We start from the raw sequence: 15,495 nt of genomic DNA on the forward strand, positions 1-15,495 counted from the left end.
CTTCTCGCCCGTGGATGGTGGCTGTGGGCTTCTGGTCCACTCCTGCACCCTGATGATCTCTTCTTCCAGGCATGGAGGATGGTTGCCCTTTCTGAAAACTGCTGTGAAATCAGGTCGGGCAGACAGCTAGTTCTGGCCAGGCTGAAGCATTCAGATAAAGAGTAAGACCGTCCAGCGCTTTCTCCTTCTGCCACAACAGTTTTGGAGGCAGGTTGTTGAAAGTGCCCTGAGAGTGGAGTGTGTGGTATTTCTAGATCACGTGGAGCACTGCTGCCCTAGAAAGCCACCCAGTGTCTAGTGGCCATTTCATGAGCAAGAAACATCAGCAAGAGAAAAACAAATATCATATATTAATGCATATATATGGAATCTAGAAAAATAGTACTGATGAACCGATTTGCAGGGCAGGAATAGAGATGGAGATGAAGAGAATGGACTTGTGTACATAGCAGGGGAAGGACAGGGTGGGACAAATTGAGAGTAGCATTAACATATATACACTATCACGTGTAAAATAGATAGCTAGTGGGAAGCTGCTGTGTAGCACAAGGAGCTCAGCTTGGTGCTCTTTGATGACCTAGAGGGGTGGGATGGGGCCTGTGGGAGGCTCAAGAGGGAGGGGATATATGTATACATAGAGCTGATTCACGTTGTTGTGTAGCAGAAACTAAGACAACATCGTAAAGCAATTATCCCCATTTAAAAAAATACATGGTAAAGGTTAAATAAATATTAGTATGTGCAAACAAAACAAACAAAAGAAAGAAACAGACGTTTGTGATGGAAAGCACCTGCCAGTGGGCAACCTCTGTAGTCACATCATAATCTCTTCCATCCTGTCTGGCAAAGCCAGGGGCTACAGGGGCTATCATCTCTCTCCTAGAGCCCCACAGAAGCCTCCTCACTTTCATCTTTTCTGTGGTCCTGCCTCCTCTTGTTTCATCTCTGAGTCAACTTCTTAAAACCTTACATGAGGCTACACATATCCATCTTTCCGCTGCCCCCTAACCTTGTCTTGCTGTCCATGTTATTAGGGTTCCTTCTAATCTTAGGGTTCACCAGGCCTGTGTGTCATGGGCCCTGCTTCCTGCTCCAAACACCCTTAAACCTTTCAATCTTGAGCTTCACTTGCCTCCTTTCAGTTCCTCAAGCATTCTGCAGCCTTTGCACGTGCTTTCCCTTCTATCTGGAATGTTCCCAGCAAAGTAGCACCCTTGGATTACCCTGGGGATCTCCACCCAAATGACACTTTCTCAGAGGCCCCCACACGATGCAGACAGCTCTGGTTACACTTCTCCATGGCATCCACTGCTGTTTTCAGGGTTCTGTCCACAGACCAGAATTTTCTATTCATTCGTGTGGTTTTGTTTGATACACGTTATTCTCCTTAACCAGACAGGAAGCTCTTCTAGGAAAAGGGTCTGTGTTCTGTGTTTTCCAACTCCATATCCTAAGCCTCCTGTGGCTGTTTCCTAACTCATTAGATCCTCAGCAAATATCTTCAGGATGATTAAATAGATGCATTAACAAGAAATTGGAGTCGTGTGCCTATTTTTGACATATAGGGAGAGTGATGGTTGATATTTTTTGAACTCTTACTATGGTAGGTATAGTAAGAAGTGCTTTTCTTTCCTTTTTAAAAAATTATTTATTTATTTGGCTTCACTGGGTCTTATTAATAGGGCTTTTCTGGTGGCTCAGATGGTAAAGAATCTGCCTGCAGTGCAAAAGACCCAGGTTCGATCCCTAGATTTGAGGATCCCCTGGAGAAGGGAATGGCAACCCACTCCAGTATTCTTGCCTGGAGAATCCCATGGACAGAGGAGCCCATGCAGTTGCGAAGAATGAAATACGACTGAACATCTTATTAAGAGTTGAGACATATGGGATCCAGTTCCCTGACCAGGATTGGAACCCACCCCCCTGCATTGGAAGCCTGAGTCTTAGCCACTGAACCACCAGGGAAGTCCCCCCAGTTGCTTTTCATTGTTTCCTCTATCATGTATATATCATGAAAATAACACTGTAAGGTAAGAACTAGAGATGCAGAAACTGAGGCCTGAGTCGGCTAACTAGTAGCACACGTGTGTCCGCAGGGCTTATTAGGCAGCCCAGCTCTATAACCTGTTTCCTTAACTTGCTTTTTTGATTTGGTTTGTCTCCGGCTCCAGTTTTTCCAAGCTCATACAATAATAACAACAGGCCCTTATATCACAGCTACTGTAATAATTAAAGGCCAGATTTATCTTGCCTTCTTTTGAGAGAGAATTATTGATCTTGTGTCTGCATGCTTCCTACCAGAGACAACATCTTTTTAAAAATAAAGTCTGTTTACACACACAATGATTAAAACTATTCAATAACTTGTTCAGTTATATACTAACCTCAAAATATGAAAACTTGAAAATACAGTCTTCTGTGGAGAGTTCCTATTTGACTTTATCATGTCAGTGTATTAAAAAATTTAGACCCATCGTCAGAGGTGAAAATATCAATTTCCTTTTCCATGGAGAAATCCAATAATGGGATGAAAATTAGACTTCATTTGGGTACACTTTACCAATAAATCTGATTTTTGTTAACTGTATCTCATAAACTCTTCTTTTAAATCAATCTTTTTTTTTTTTTTTTTTTAATCTCTTTCCCAAAACAGCACATATCTGAATGAGAAGTCCCTCCACCTGATGGAGCGCTGCCAAAATCTGCAAGCGGGCTTGGAGACTTTATCTAACAGAACAGGAAAGTAAGTTCTACTCTTCGCATTTAATTTGATTTTAAAATAAGTATTTTGTGTAAAAAAATGTTTCACAGCATCTTTTTAAAGAATTAGCCTCTTGAAAATTTTTTAATTAAGTAATTTTTGGCTGTGCTGGGTCTTCGTTGCTGCGAGGGCTTTTCTCTAGCTGTGGTATTCGGGCTTCTCATTGAGGTGGCTTCTCTGATTGTGGAGCACAGGCTTCAGGGCATGTGGGCTTCAGTAGCTGTGGTTCCCAGGCTCTAGAGCACAGGCTCTAGAGCACAGGCTCAGTAGTTGTGGCATACAGGCTTAGTTGCTCCATGGCATGTGGGATCTTCCTGGATCAGGGATCTAGCCCATGTCTCATACATTGGTAGGGAGATCCTTAACCACTGAGCCACCTGGGAAGGCCCAAGCTCTTCATAGTCCCCTGATATCATGCTTGAATTTTTCTGCATCCAGCCCAGGCCTTTGGGAAAAGTGCCTTCTTGAAGGTTTTCTCATATGACTCAGTTTGAGCCGGCCACTGTTTTTGCCAGGACCCTTGCTTATGATAGATTGGTCAGAACTAATACTTGTAAATGCTTCTTTTCTTAATTTTTTTAATACTTATTTTTATTCATTCATTTATTTATTTGGTTATGCTGGGTGTTAGTTGTGGCATACAGGATCTAACCCAGGTGTGCCCTGCATTGGAAGCGAGGCTTCCCTGCTAGCCACTGGACCAGCAGGGAAAGTGAAGTTGCTCAGTCGTGTCTGACTCTCTACGACCTCATGGACTGTAGCCTACCAGGCTCCTCTGTCCATGGGGTTTTCTAGGCAAGAGTTCTGGAGTGGTTTGCCATTTCCTTCTCCAGTGGATCTTCCCATCCCAGGGATCGATCCCAGGTCTCCCACATTGTAGGCAGATGCTTTACCATCTGAACCACAAGAGAAGAGCAGGGAAGTCCCATGCAAATGCCTTTTTTCTTGCACAATAAGTACAATGAATTTTGAGGTGGATGTAATAGCTCATGCATTGTAGATGGTGCTGGACATCCGTTTTGACCATGTTGGAGCCATTGTTTTCCTTGTTTGTTGGGCTTTTCCTCAAACTTTTCTTGAGGGACTCAAATTCCAAACCTCTTGCACCACCCTCCATGCATCAGATCTGTGGTGCCACACCTTATGAATAGTAGAACTTGGAAAAATTGGTCCTTACTCCCCCATTCCCTGTGACAAACTGTCTGTATTCATTGCCTGACGTGGGAATCAGTGTGTAAAAGTTACAATGGACTGTCTTCAACTCTCTGTCTGATGAACTATTCAATATTTTTGTTCCCCAAAGTGACAAAAGTGCTCAATGTAACAATGAGCCATTGCTGTACTTTGGAGCAAAGCACGTGCGTCAACATGGCAGAATGTTCTTTAATCATGGAAGGTGACTTGTTTTCAACGCAGAGAATTAAAAAAAAAAAAATTGGGGGCCACACCCTACAGCATATGAGACTTTAGTTCCCTGACCAGGGCTGGAACCCATGCTTCCTGCATTAGAAGGCAGAGTCTTAAACACTGGACCACCAGGGAAGACCCCACTGCAAAGAATTTTGCAACTCTTTTATGAGTGTCAACAAATATGGTTAACTGCAGTGTGCTGATGAGATTGCCTGGGGATAGTTTGCTCTCTCACTTTTTTCCTATTGTTTTGGATTTGATGTTAAGACTTTTTCTCAGTTGTTGTTTAGGGAGATACCTTTCCATGATCTGCGCAATTTTCAGCCAGCTCATATAATTAGCCTGCACTAGCATTCTGTTTGGCAAAAGTCTAGAGAAAGTAGGCAGGACCTGACCATTGTTATGAAAGTGTTATTTTGATCATAGGAGACTAATTTGTTCAATAGTATTGTCTATTGTCAGGAATTGTACATTCTGCGACCAGTGCTGATACAGAGGTACAGGGGACAATTGGGAAAGCTATTCAGTGTGTGGTAATAAAAAGCAATTACATTTTCTTAGAAATAATGATTTAGCTCTGTTTTTGTCATGGTCTGTTAAAGACTTAGAATTTCCTCTTTCTTCAGCCAGTTTTCCCCTTTCAGATACTAAAATAGAATTTAGGAAGATGGTGTTAGAGTGGGAGGAAGAAGTGCTCTTTCTCCCACTGGTCTTTTAAAATTAATTAATTAATTTTAATTGGAAGATAATTACTTTACAATATTGTGGTGGTTTTGCCATACATCAACATGAATTGGTTGACTACATTTTTGAGTGAAAGTAAGCTAATGGTTGGCATTGGGAAAACCATCGGGATTCTTTATTTTCTGTGTAAGGCTATGAGCTCCAGGACTGTGAGTTCGTGGTTCTGTCTGTGGTGCCTATCACAGGACTCAGCACATAGTAGTTACTCAGCAAATGTTTGTGGAATTAAATTAATAAATGAATAAATATACTTCTTAGGTCTTCAAAGGATTTTTCTTCACCTTCTCTTACTCTGTCCATAAACTTCAATTCCTTTTTAAAAACTATTTTTAACTTCTCTGGCTCTTTCTCTTTGAATCTGAAGTTTTCTGTTTTTTCCTGCCTCATCCTTTCTCCTTGAATGTTTCTCTCGGTTTCTCCATCTCAATCCTTTTTACCAGGTGTCTCCTGGATGAAATATTATACCATACTAAAATGCTGCCTAGCCATCTTATCACTGCATCTTATCACTTGCATTTTTCAGTATGGCAAAGATTATTTGTGATCTTTTCTGCTTACTTTTTTAAAAATGATAATTGTGTGGATATTCAAGTTGTCTATCTTAGTCCACATCATTTCAGACCAATGAGCTGATTTTTTAAGAGCAAATACTTCAGAGGGGCTGACCCAGGAAATGATCTCATTCCTCCCCCTGTTGGGTTTTGCTGCCTCTGTCAACTGTACCATTTTATTCCTGTGTTCCTCTTCTATTTTCCCAGATGATCGTGGAACCCAAAAAAAGGTTACATCTATATTTGTTCAGTTTCTCCCATCTGGTCGGGGTAGATGAACTGCTCTAACAGAATCTCCCCAAACAGAGTATCATATCACAGTCTTGTGTTCTCTCTCATACAATGTTCAGTATAGACCTTCTTTCTTGACTGAGCAACTCTTCTCTGACTACTGACTCAGGGATTCTGGATCCTTCCATCCTATGATGCAGACATCTTCAACAGGTGATCTGAGGGTTGCTGCAGAAGCAGAGGGTGCTATAGAGAAGGTACACACAGCTTGGAGGGGACATGCATAACTTCCCGTCATATCCCACTGGCTGGAACCAGCCTACCTAAATGTTTGGGGTCATGTGATTGGGATCGGCCAATAGAATGTGAGTGCAGTTGTCTCATGATGGGCATGAGGGTTGTAGTGCCCAGCTGGGATGCCGTAAAACAACAGCTACATGATTTGGAAAGAGAGCACCAGTCAGTGACGTCAACCAGGTATTTCTGCACCATATGCATTAAATATTAAATAGCTCAGCTGTTCTTATTATTGTATTGACAACAGATCCCTCAGGTCTTCCTTAAAGATGAAAGGAAACATTTTGCTTAAACAATATCTTACATCCTCTGAACGCTTGAATAGTGCTCTTGGTGAAAGGAGAGATTTAGAGATCTTACAGAATGTAAGCCATTGCCCTACATCTTCCTGTGCAGTCATGAGGGCATGAAAAAGCCTCTTGCCTTCAAATAGCTTTTCTTGGTAAAATTCAAATTCTCAGAATCAAGGTTGGAACAAAGGCTTGCATCAGCTAGGTGTGGCTTGAACCGTAACTGCTAGGTAAGTGTGTATGTCTGATGAGCTGTTTCATGCTGTACCATTTAAAATTACCCAGAACACTAGAATTTTCTGAAAGGATCATCTTAATGGGGTGTCATAAAGATGTTTGTTTGAAGGCTCTGTTTGCAAGGTGAAAGGCAAAGTGAATTGAAGTCTGGCCCTAAGTGTTCTTCCTGTTTATTATCTTGGGGAGCACAGCATGACCTGAATTGCAGCTTGAAAAGAAGAAGTATAAATTATGGTAGATCAGGCTTCAAAAAACATGACTCTGAACATATCACTTGACAGCCTGCTAACAATGCAAGTATTGATAAATTTTAAGTTGTCTGTCAGGAAAAATGGTGTGTGGTCATAGACAAGATTTTCTTGGCATGGAGTGATATATGGCTTGTCCACTCAGCTTTAAATCTATGGTGCTTTCATTGCCTCTTCAAGAGATATCCACATTTTTGTGTCTTTTCACCTCTGACCCTTTAATTTGCCTTTTCTGGTCAGTTTTTGAGGGCTCAGGAATCTATCCCTCCTTCCTTTCCTTGTCATAAAGGAGACATTAACACAAAACAGCCATTCATACCAACATGTTGTGTTCTTAATATCATGGGGCATATCTGTTGGTAACCAAAGCAGTGGCTCTGTTTGCTGATACAAAATTTTAAGTTGAATGGATGAACTGATAACAAGGCTGTAATAGAAGTCTCTGAAAACTTCTTTTTTGTGTGTGCAAAATCTGTCAAGGTGGTTTAGCCATCATTCTGTACCTCAAAGAGAACATAAGAAATAACCAATCATACAATTTAAGAACTTGAGGGAATGAATAGTCTCTTAAATTCTTTTGATCCATATATCTTTTTATATATAACTTTTATTTTTCTAAGCAATAAAATTCCCTCAGTTTAAAGATAAAAATAGGATTATGACTTTCAGAGTCAGGCAATCAGTTAATGGGAAAGAGGAAAATAAAATATTTTGTGTGTGGTTGTTGATGCTGGAAGTTAACCAGCATAATTCTAATCTGAATTCCTTAGTTAATACTTGGCAGGAGTTGCTTAGTATCATTTGTTACCATGCTGATAATTGGAATAGTGTATTAAGTGTTTGTCAGTGGAAATAAAACTGAATTTTCCCTCAGAGAAAAATTGAAACACTGACTTCTGCATTATACTACAATCTTGATTATGTATTCACATCAGAAGGATTCCTAGTACTTGCTCAAATAGCAAGTCATTTGAAGGAAACCTTTAATAGGAAAACAGCAACAATAAAAATAATCACACTTATTTAAGGTCATTAAGAAATAATTGGAAATAATTATTTCCAATTTCAGAAGTAGATGGAGAAAGAAAGCAAATCTATTGCATTTGTTCACCATTTTCAGATAAAACAAGTATTATTAAAGGTATTGTTTATCTACTATTTCTGGTAGCCAAACTTCCAAGATGGTGCCCACTAGTTTTTCCTTCCTGGTGTTTACATGATTTTCCCCTGCCTCACTGAAGGGGACTGCCCTGTGTAACCAATACAATATCACAGGAATAACGAGGTGTGATTTCAAGGTCAGGTCATAGAGTGTTTGATAATTCTGCCTTACCTTCTCTTAGGTTGCTTGCTCTGGGGGAAGCCAGCTACCGTGTCATGGGGACATTGAGAGGTCCACATACCTGAGGTCTTCCGCCAACAGCCAGGACCATTTTGTCAGCCATGTCAATGAGCCTCCCTGGAAGTAGATACTTCAACCTCAACCTACATCTTGACTTTACAGTCTAATGAGCTACTAGCGCAGAATTATCCAACTAAGCTACTCATGAATTCCTGACCTATACAAAAATAGTTTATTGTTGTAAAACTAAGCCACTAAGTTTTGGAGTAATTTATAATATAACCATGGATAACTAACTGGCCACTCAATTCATAATCCTTTATGCTATTATATTTTTATCATTATGACAATTTTTATAGTGACATTTGTGTGTGGTTGTTGATGTTGGAAAATAACCAACATAATTCTAATTGGAATCCCTTAGTTGATATGTGGCAAGAATTGCTTAGTATCATCTGTTACCATACTGAAGATTGAAATAGTGTATTATTTTAAGTGTTTGTCAGTGGAAACAGGGGCTTTCCCCAAGGCTCAGCTGGTAAGAACCCAAATGGCATTGCAGGAGATGCAAGAGACAGAGGTTCGATCCCTGGGTCGGGAAGGTCCCCTGGAGTAGGAAATAGCAACCCACTCAGTATTCTTGCCTGGAAAATTACATGGACAGAGGAGCCTGGCAGACTATAGTCCGTGGGATCACAAAGAGTCAGACACAATTGAGCTACTGAACATGTGTGCAGTGGAAACAAAACTGAATTTTCAGTAGTGGTAATAACAGCTATTTTTGTGGATCTACTGTATGCAAGGAAATGTAAGTATATGTATAGTCTTTGTAGTAGTTCTTCAGAGTAAGTTTCATTATTTTAATTCCACAAGTGTAAGTGATGAACTCAGAGGGTTTTAAAATGGCTTGCAAACATGAGATGGTTAGAAGTGGCAGATCCAGGGCTTGGATAAAATTCTGACTGTTCTGTTCTTGCTACTGTATGGCTCCATTCTTAATGAAAACAGAATTACAAGTCAAAAATACACGAAGAGAAAGGCATTTGACTTTATACTGCAAAGCTACTTAAAAGCAATCTTTATCCAAAATACTAAGTATATACTTACTTTGCTCACATTTTGTTACTTATTCTACTTAAGCATCTGTAATGTAAATATATGCAGGTAAGGTTTATCTTGCACAATTACCCTAACTGTAACTTGGGGAACAGTGTGACTTCTCTTGGTAAGGTCATGGCAGATGGCTAATTATTGTCATATTTCAAAACTAATATCTGAAACATTTGGGTGTTTTATGTTCTAATTATATATTAAATTTCAATTTCAGAAACACACAGCGGCTTCTCTGTGCCCAGCACTACAACAGGCACAGAGACAATTGTTCTCAACCTGGAAGGTATATATCAGACTCCCTGGGAGGTTTTTCAAAATATGCATGGTTGCAAACAGTTTAACTCTTGCCTAAGGGACACAGCGATAAAGAAATTATTTCTACTCTTTAGCAGCTCACAGTACATTAAGAAAGTCAAGGACTTCCCTGGTGGTCCAGTGGTTAAGACACTATGCTTCCATTGTACGGGGAGCAGGTTCAATCCCTGGTCAGGGAACTAAGATCCCACATGCTATTCTGTGTGGCAAAAAAAAAAAAAAAAACAGAAAACAAAAAACAAAAACACAAGAAACAAAAAAACAAAACAAAAAAAGAAAGTCATATATTTACAATACTTTGTCTTCTCATTCTCTGTAGATTTCTTGTCATTTCCCCTCACTTTTGACCCTGGAGTGTCCCAGAACTCAGTCTTCCAGCCTCATTTATCTTCCTTCTCAGACCTGTAGGACTTCATTTAACCTCATGAATTTTAACTGCCATCTACCTACTGATGACTCCCAAATTTATATTTGGACTTCTTTCCAGATTCATATTACCTCTACCCAGTCAACTCTTCCCTGCGATACTCATAAGGAATCTCAAACCTTTTACATCTCAAAGGATCTCCTGGATTGCTCCCTGAATTTTATACTTCAACACTGTTCCCCGTTCAGTTAATGACAAGTCTGTTCTTCCAGTGCTCAGACCTAAATGCTTGGGGTTATTCTTGACTCTTTTATTTTTATCTATCTATCTATCATTAAATCTTACTGGCGACCTTGAAATCATACCCGGAAGTGGATAATTTCTTACTCACTTTATCACTTCCACCCTGGTCGAAGCCATCTTTATTTCAATATTGACAAACATCTCTAATTCTTCTAGCTTTTATTCCTTCTGTCTTGGAGAATATTCTCAATGAAGTAGACAGTTGGAACCTTTTAAAATGTAAATTAGATCAGGTCACTTTTCTGTTCTAATGTCTTCCCGTTTCACTCAACATAGAAGACAAAATTCTTACAGCAGCCTGCAAAGTCCTGGGAGCACTTCTCAAATATACATGTAATATATTTGCCAATAAAAAGCACAAAGAGGGTGGTAGAAGCAAAGTTGTATCAGGCTAAGGAAATGACTACAAATGTAAAGTAACAAACATAATAATGTATAGTTGATTTATAACATTAATAATGTAATATTGTATAACAAAAATTCAACACAAAGAAGAAAAAGGGAAGAGAGCTATGTGAGTATTATTTCTATATATCAATACAGTTAAACTAGTACAAATTGAAAGCTGATTCTGATAAGGTATATATCGTAATGCCTAGAGCAACCACTAAAAATATAGTTTAAATTATTAAAGATGTCATGCCAATGTATGACAAAAACCACCACAATATTGTAAAGTAATTAGCCTCCAATTAAAATAAATAAATTAATTTAAATTTTAAAAAAATTAAAAAATAAAAGTAAATTGGCAGAGGTAAATCTTACTGTATTAGTAGTAACATTAAATATGACCAGAATAAATCATGTAATCAAAAGGCAGATATTGTCAGACTGGATTAAAAAGCATGATCAAATTATATGCTACCTATAGAAGACACATTTTGGATTCAAATATACAAATAGATTGAAAGTAAAAGCATAGAGAAATACATCATGTGCGAACAGTAACCACAAGGAAGCGGGAATGAGTCTTCCCTGGAGGTCCAGTAGTTAAGACTTTGCCTTCTAATGCAGGGGATAGAGGTTCAATCCCTTGTTGAAGCGCTAAGATCCCACATGGTTCAGTGCCAAAAAATCAAAACATAAAACAAAAACAATTCAATAAAGACTTTAAAAATGGTTCACATAAAAAATATTAAAAAAAATAAAACTGGAGTGGATATATTGATATTAGAAGAAATAAACCTTTAAAACAAAAGGTGTTAGTAGAAATAAAGAAGATTTTATCATCATAAAAGGGTCAATCCAGGAGAAAGTTATAATAATTATAAACACATATGCATTTAATAAAAGAGCACCAAAGTACACAAAGCAAAAACTGACAAATAAAGGAAGAAATAACAACAATAATTAGAGACCTAAATAATCTGTTTCAGTAGTGGATACAATACCAGACAGAAGGTCAATAAGAAAATGGTAGAACTGCATAGCAGTATAAACCAGCCAGACTTAACAGACATCTATGTAGTACCCACCAACAGAATATACATTCTTTTCAAATGCACACAAAACATTGTCCAGGATAAATCATATGCTAGATTATAGAACAAACCTCCATAAATTTAAAGAATAAAAATAATACAATGGCCACATTTTAATGAAATTTTAAATGAATATTTAAGGAAAAAAATTGAGAAACTCACAAATATATAGAAATTAAACAACATATTCCTAACTGTGCAGTGGGTCCAAGAAGCAATAGAAAGGGAAATTGAAAATAATTAGAGATGAATGAAAATAAACACACAGTATGTCAGAATTTATGGGATGCAGGAGGTAATAGCTGAAGCATATAAGACTTCTTTCTGAGGTGACAAAAATGTTCCAGAATTGACTATAGTGATGGTTGCACATATCTGTGAATATTCTAAAACCCCCTGGCTTCTACACTTCAAATAGGTGCATTGTATGGTATGTGAATTATACTTCAATGAAGCTGTTAAAAACTTTAACGTGTCTACAAATCATTTGAGGATTTTATTTATTACAGAGTCTGATTCCATAAGTCTAAGACAGGGCCTGAGATTCTGCATTTCTGATATTCTTACTGTTTGATGCCAGTAGTGCTAGTTTGAGGTCCACGCTTTGAATACCAAATCATCTACCGTCAGATTTCCTGTGACCTTCCACCTTCCTGAGTGACTCATGTGTGATTTCCAGCAAATCTGACCATCTTGATGTTTCTTGAACATACCCTGCCTGCTTCTACCTCTGACTTTTGCATTTGTCCTTCCCTTTGTCTAGAATGTTCTTCCCATTCCCATACCCTCATACGTGCATTGTTTACTTAATCATCACTCTTCGCCAAATCTCTGTCCAACTCCTATCTCCCAGGGAGGTCTTCCCTGACCACCCCACTTATATTGCAGTCCTATTTCACATACTTTCCTTCTTTTTCTGTTTTATCTTTCCTCACAGTACTAAGTACATGAGATACTTCAACATGCTATTAATTTATGTATTACTTGATATATAGTTTGGCAGGGCTGCCATAACAAATTACCATGGACTAGATGGCTTAAGGGCTTTCCCTTAAGGTGGCACTAGTGGTAAAGAACTAGCCTGCCAGTGCAGAAGACATGAGAGACGCAGGTTTGATCCCTGGGTCAGAAAGATCCCCTGGAGGAGACCCACTCCAGTATTCTTGCCTGGAGAACCCCATGGACAGAGGGGCCTGACAGGCTACAGGTCCATACGGTCACAAAAATTTGGTCATGACTGAAGCAACTTAGCATGTATGCAGGCAGATGGCTTAAAGAGCTTCCCTGGTGGTTCAGTGGTAAAGAACCTGCCAATGCAGGAGATGCAGGTTTGATCCCCAGGTCAGGAAGATCCCCTGGAAAGGGAAATGGCAACCTACTCAGATATTCTTGCCTGGGAAATCCCATGGACAGAGGAGCCTGGTGAGCTACAGTACTTAGTGACTAAGCAACAACAGCAAGATGGCTTAAACAACAAAAATTTATTTTCTCTATAGTTCTAGAGCCTTAAAGTCCAAGATTGCAGTGTTGGCAGGTTTGGTTTCTCTGAAATCTCTCTCCTTGCCTTCTTGCTTTATGTATGAAGCATAGATATATGGTCTTTTCTCTTTGGTTGGTCACCAAAGAGAAAAGACAATATGTGTGTGCCACCATCCTGGTATCTCTCTGTATCTACAAATTTCATTTCTTTTTAAGAACATAAGCAGATTGGACTAGGGCCACCCTAAGGGCCTCATTTCAATTTAGGGCTTCCCTGATGGCTCAGATGGTAAAGAATCTGCCTGCAAAGAGTCAGACATGACTGAGAGGGACCCAGGGATCTGGGTCTCAGGAGACCCAGGGATCCTTAGCGGTCTCGGGAGACCAAGGGATCGCTAATGATCTCATTTCAATTAACCCCGTATTTAAAGGCCTTGTCTTCCCTGGTGGCTCAGACGGTAAAGCGTCTGTCTACAATGCGGGAGATCCGGGTTCAGTCCCTGGTTTGGGAAGATCGCCTGGAGAAGGAAATGGCAATCCACTCCAGAACTATTGCGTGGAAAATCCCATGGACAGAGGAGCCTGGTAGGCTACAGTCCATGGGGTTGCAAAGAGTCGGACACGACTGAGCGACTTCACTTTCACTTTAAAGGCCTTATCTCCAAATACAGTCATGTTCGGAGGTCCTGGGGGTTAGGGTTTTAACATATGAATTTGGGGAAATACAAGTCAGCCCATACATTAGATTTATTGTCCACATTCCCCTATTACTTTTTTTAAAAAATTCATTTTGTTTACTATTTTAATTATCAGTCTCTAGAATAATACCCTACACATAAGAGATACTCAGTAAGTATTTATTGAGTAAATACATGAAGGCAAAAGGTAAGTGCTGTGGAGATATTCAGAGGATTTAGGGTGGTGGAAAGGACACAGGAGGAAGAGATAACTCGGCTTATATGAGTCATAAGAATTTAAAAGGCAAAAGGTTAATAGCCACTCTGGTATGGTTTAAAGATCTTGCCAGGTACACTATCCATGCCAGCTCATTGACTCTTAGCTCACTCTGACTAGATGCTCCTTTTCAAGAGATGGAGAAACACTAAATTAATTGATCCTTTCTGATTCCTTGGGATATATAGGATCCTAGTTCTAAATGTTGATAGTATAAGATTACGAAATTATGATTTTCAAACTCTGAGTATCCTCTTATATGTCTGAAAATTTCTTTCTATGAACTTGCGGTGGGGGAGGTCATCTTTTTTTCTTCTTCAGAAATCATATAGCAATAGTGCTGTGAGAGAAAATGTGGAAACGTTACATAGCCGCTTCATTATTCATTCATTCTTTCTGTCCTGATGATGTATTTGCATGTTGCAGATGTTTGTGAAGAAGATCCTTACAATTATATATTTTTGACAGTGAGGTACTGCTTGATTTTGGCATTATAATCAAATCAGTCCAATGAAGTAAACTGTTGCATGTGTGCCTGTGTGCGTACGTACGTGTTTAGTGACTCAGTCATGTCCGACTCTTTGTGACCCCATGAGCTGTAGCTCGCCAGACCCCTCTGTCTGTGGAATTTTCCAGGCAAGAATACTGGAGTGGGTTGCCAGTTCCTACTCCAGGGGATCTTCCAGATCGAGGGATCAAACTCGTGTCTCCTGTGTCTCCTGTATTGGCAGGCAGATTCTTTACCACTGCACTACCTGAGAAGCCCAAATTGTTACCCGCAAATAATTCTGATAAATATCACCATGAATAGCTTTCTGTTCATGGTCTACTTTCTGTCTTTTTCATTCTTGCTCTGTGCTTCAGGAGGCTGACTTCCTTGTAGTACCTTAGTTGGATTCTCATAATTTTTAGCTTCTGATTAGGGCCACTTTCTAGAAGTCTTTGGTAGGAGAGTGAAAAACGAGGAGAGATAAAGTCAGGGGCACGTATTTCCAGGATTCCCCTCTATGGCCCTAGTTTAGGTAAGACTTCATTCTTTGCCTAAGGCCATCTCTCCTGTCCTGTGGCCTCTTCTATACCTCTTCTATAGTTATAGCTCCTTCTGAGTGGTGTGTGAACATAGAGCGGTCACAGCTTTCCTCCTCTATCTCTCTTGTCACCTAAGTATGCTTCACCAGTCCATGTAGGCTTTTCTCTACCATGTCCCCTACCCTTGTAAACAGACACCCCTTTCCCTCTTGTTTGGCTAAAGTTAGTCACTGTTTGCAGTATTTCCTAACATGTGTCTTAAACATGTAATTACTATCAAAACCCCAAAAGTTAATGGTTCAGGATAGAGAAAGTATTCTTTAAAATAAGCTTCTGACTTTTT

The 15,495-nt window shown here is 39.4% G+C and overlaps 1 protein-coding gene across 1 annotated transcript in view; it reads left to right on the plus strand.

The window, feature by feature from the left end:
* ST8SIA6 (ST8 alpha-N-acetyl-neuraminide alpha-2,8-sialyltransferase 6) overlaps positions 1-15,495 on the plus strand; it is a 159,426-nt gene that overhangs the window by 94,273 nt on the left and 49,658 nt on the right. The window contains exon 3 of the mRNA XM_086334166.1: positions 2,654-2,743. Within this exon, the coding sequence (XP_086190292.1) occupies positions 2,654-2,743 (90 nt within the window). The remainder of the gene's footprint in view (positions 1-2,653; positions 2,744-15,495) is intronic.

This window comes from Bos grunniens, chromosome 13 (assembly GCF_055505025.1).
Source record: "Bos grunniens cultivar Pamir isolate PY7600 chromosome 13, Bosgru_T2T1.0, whole genome shotgun sequence".
Taxonomy (NCBI): Eukaryota; Metazoa; Chordata; class Mammalia; order Artiodactyla; family Bovidae; genus Bos; species Bos grunniens.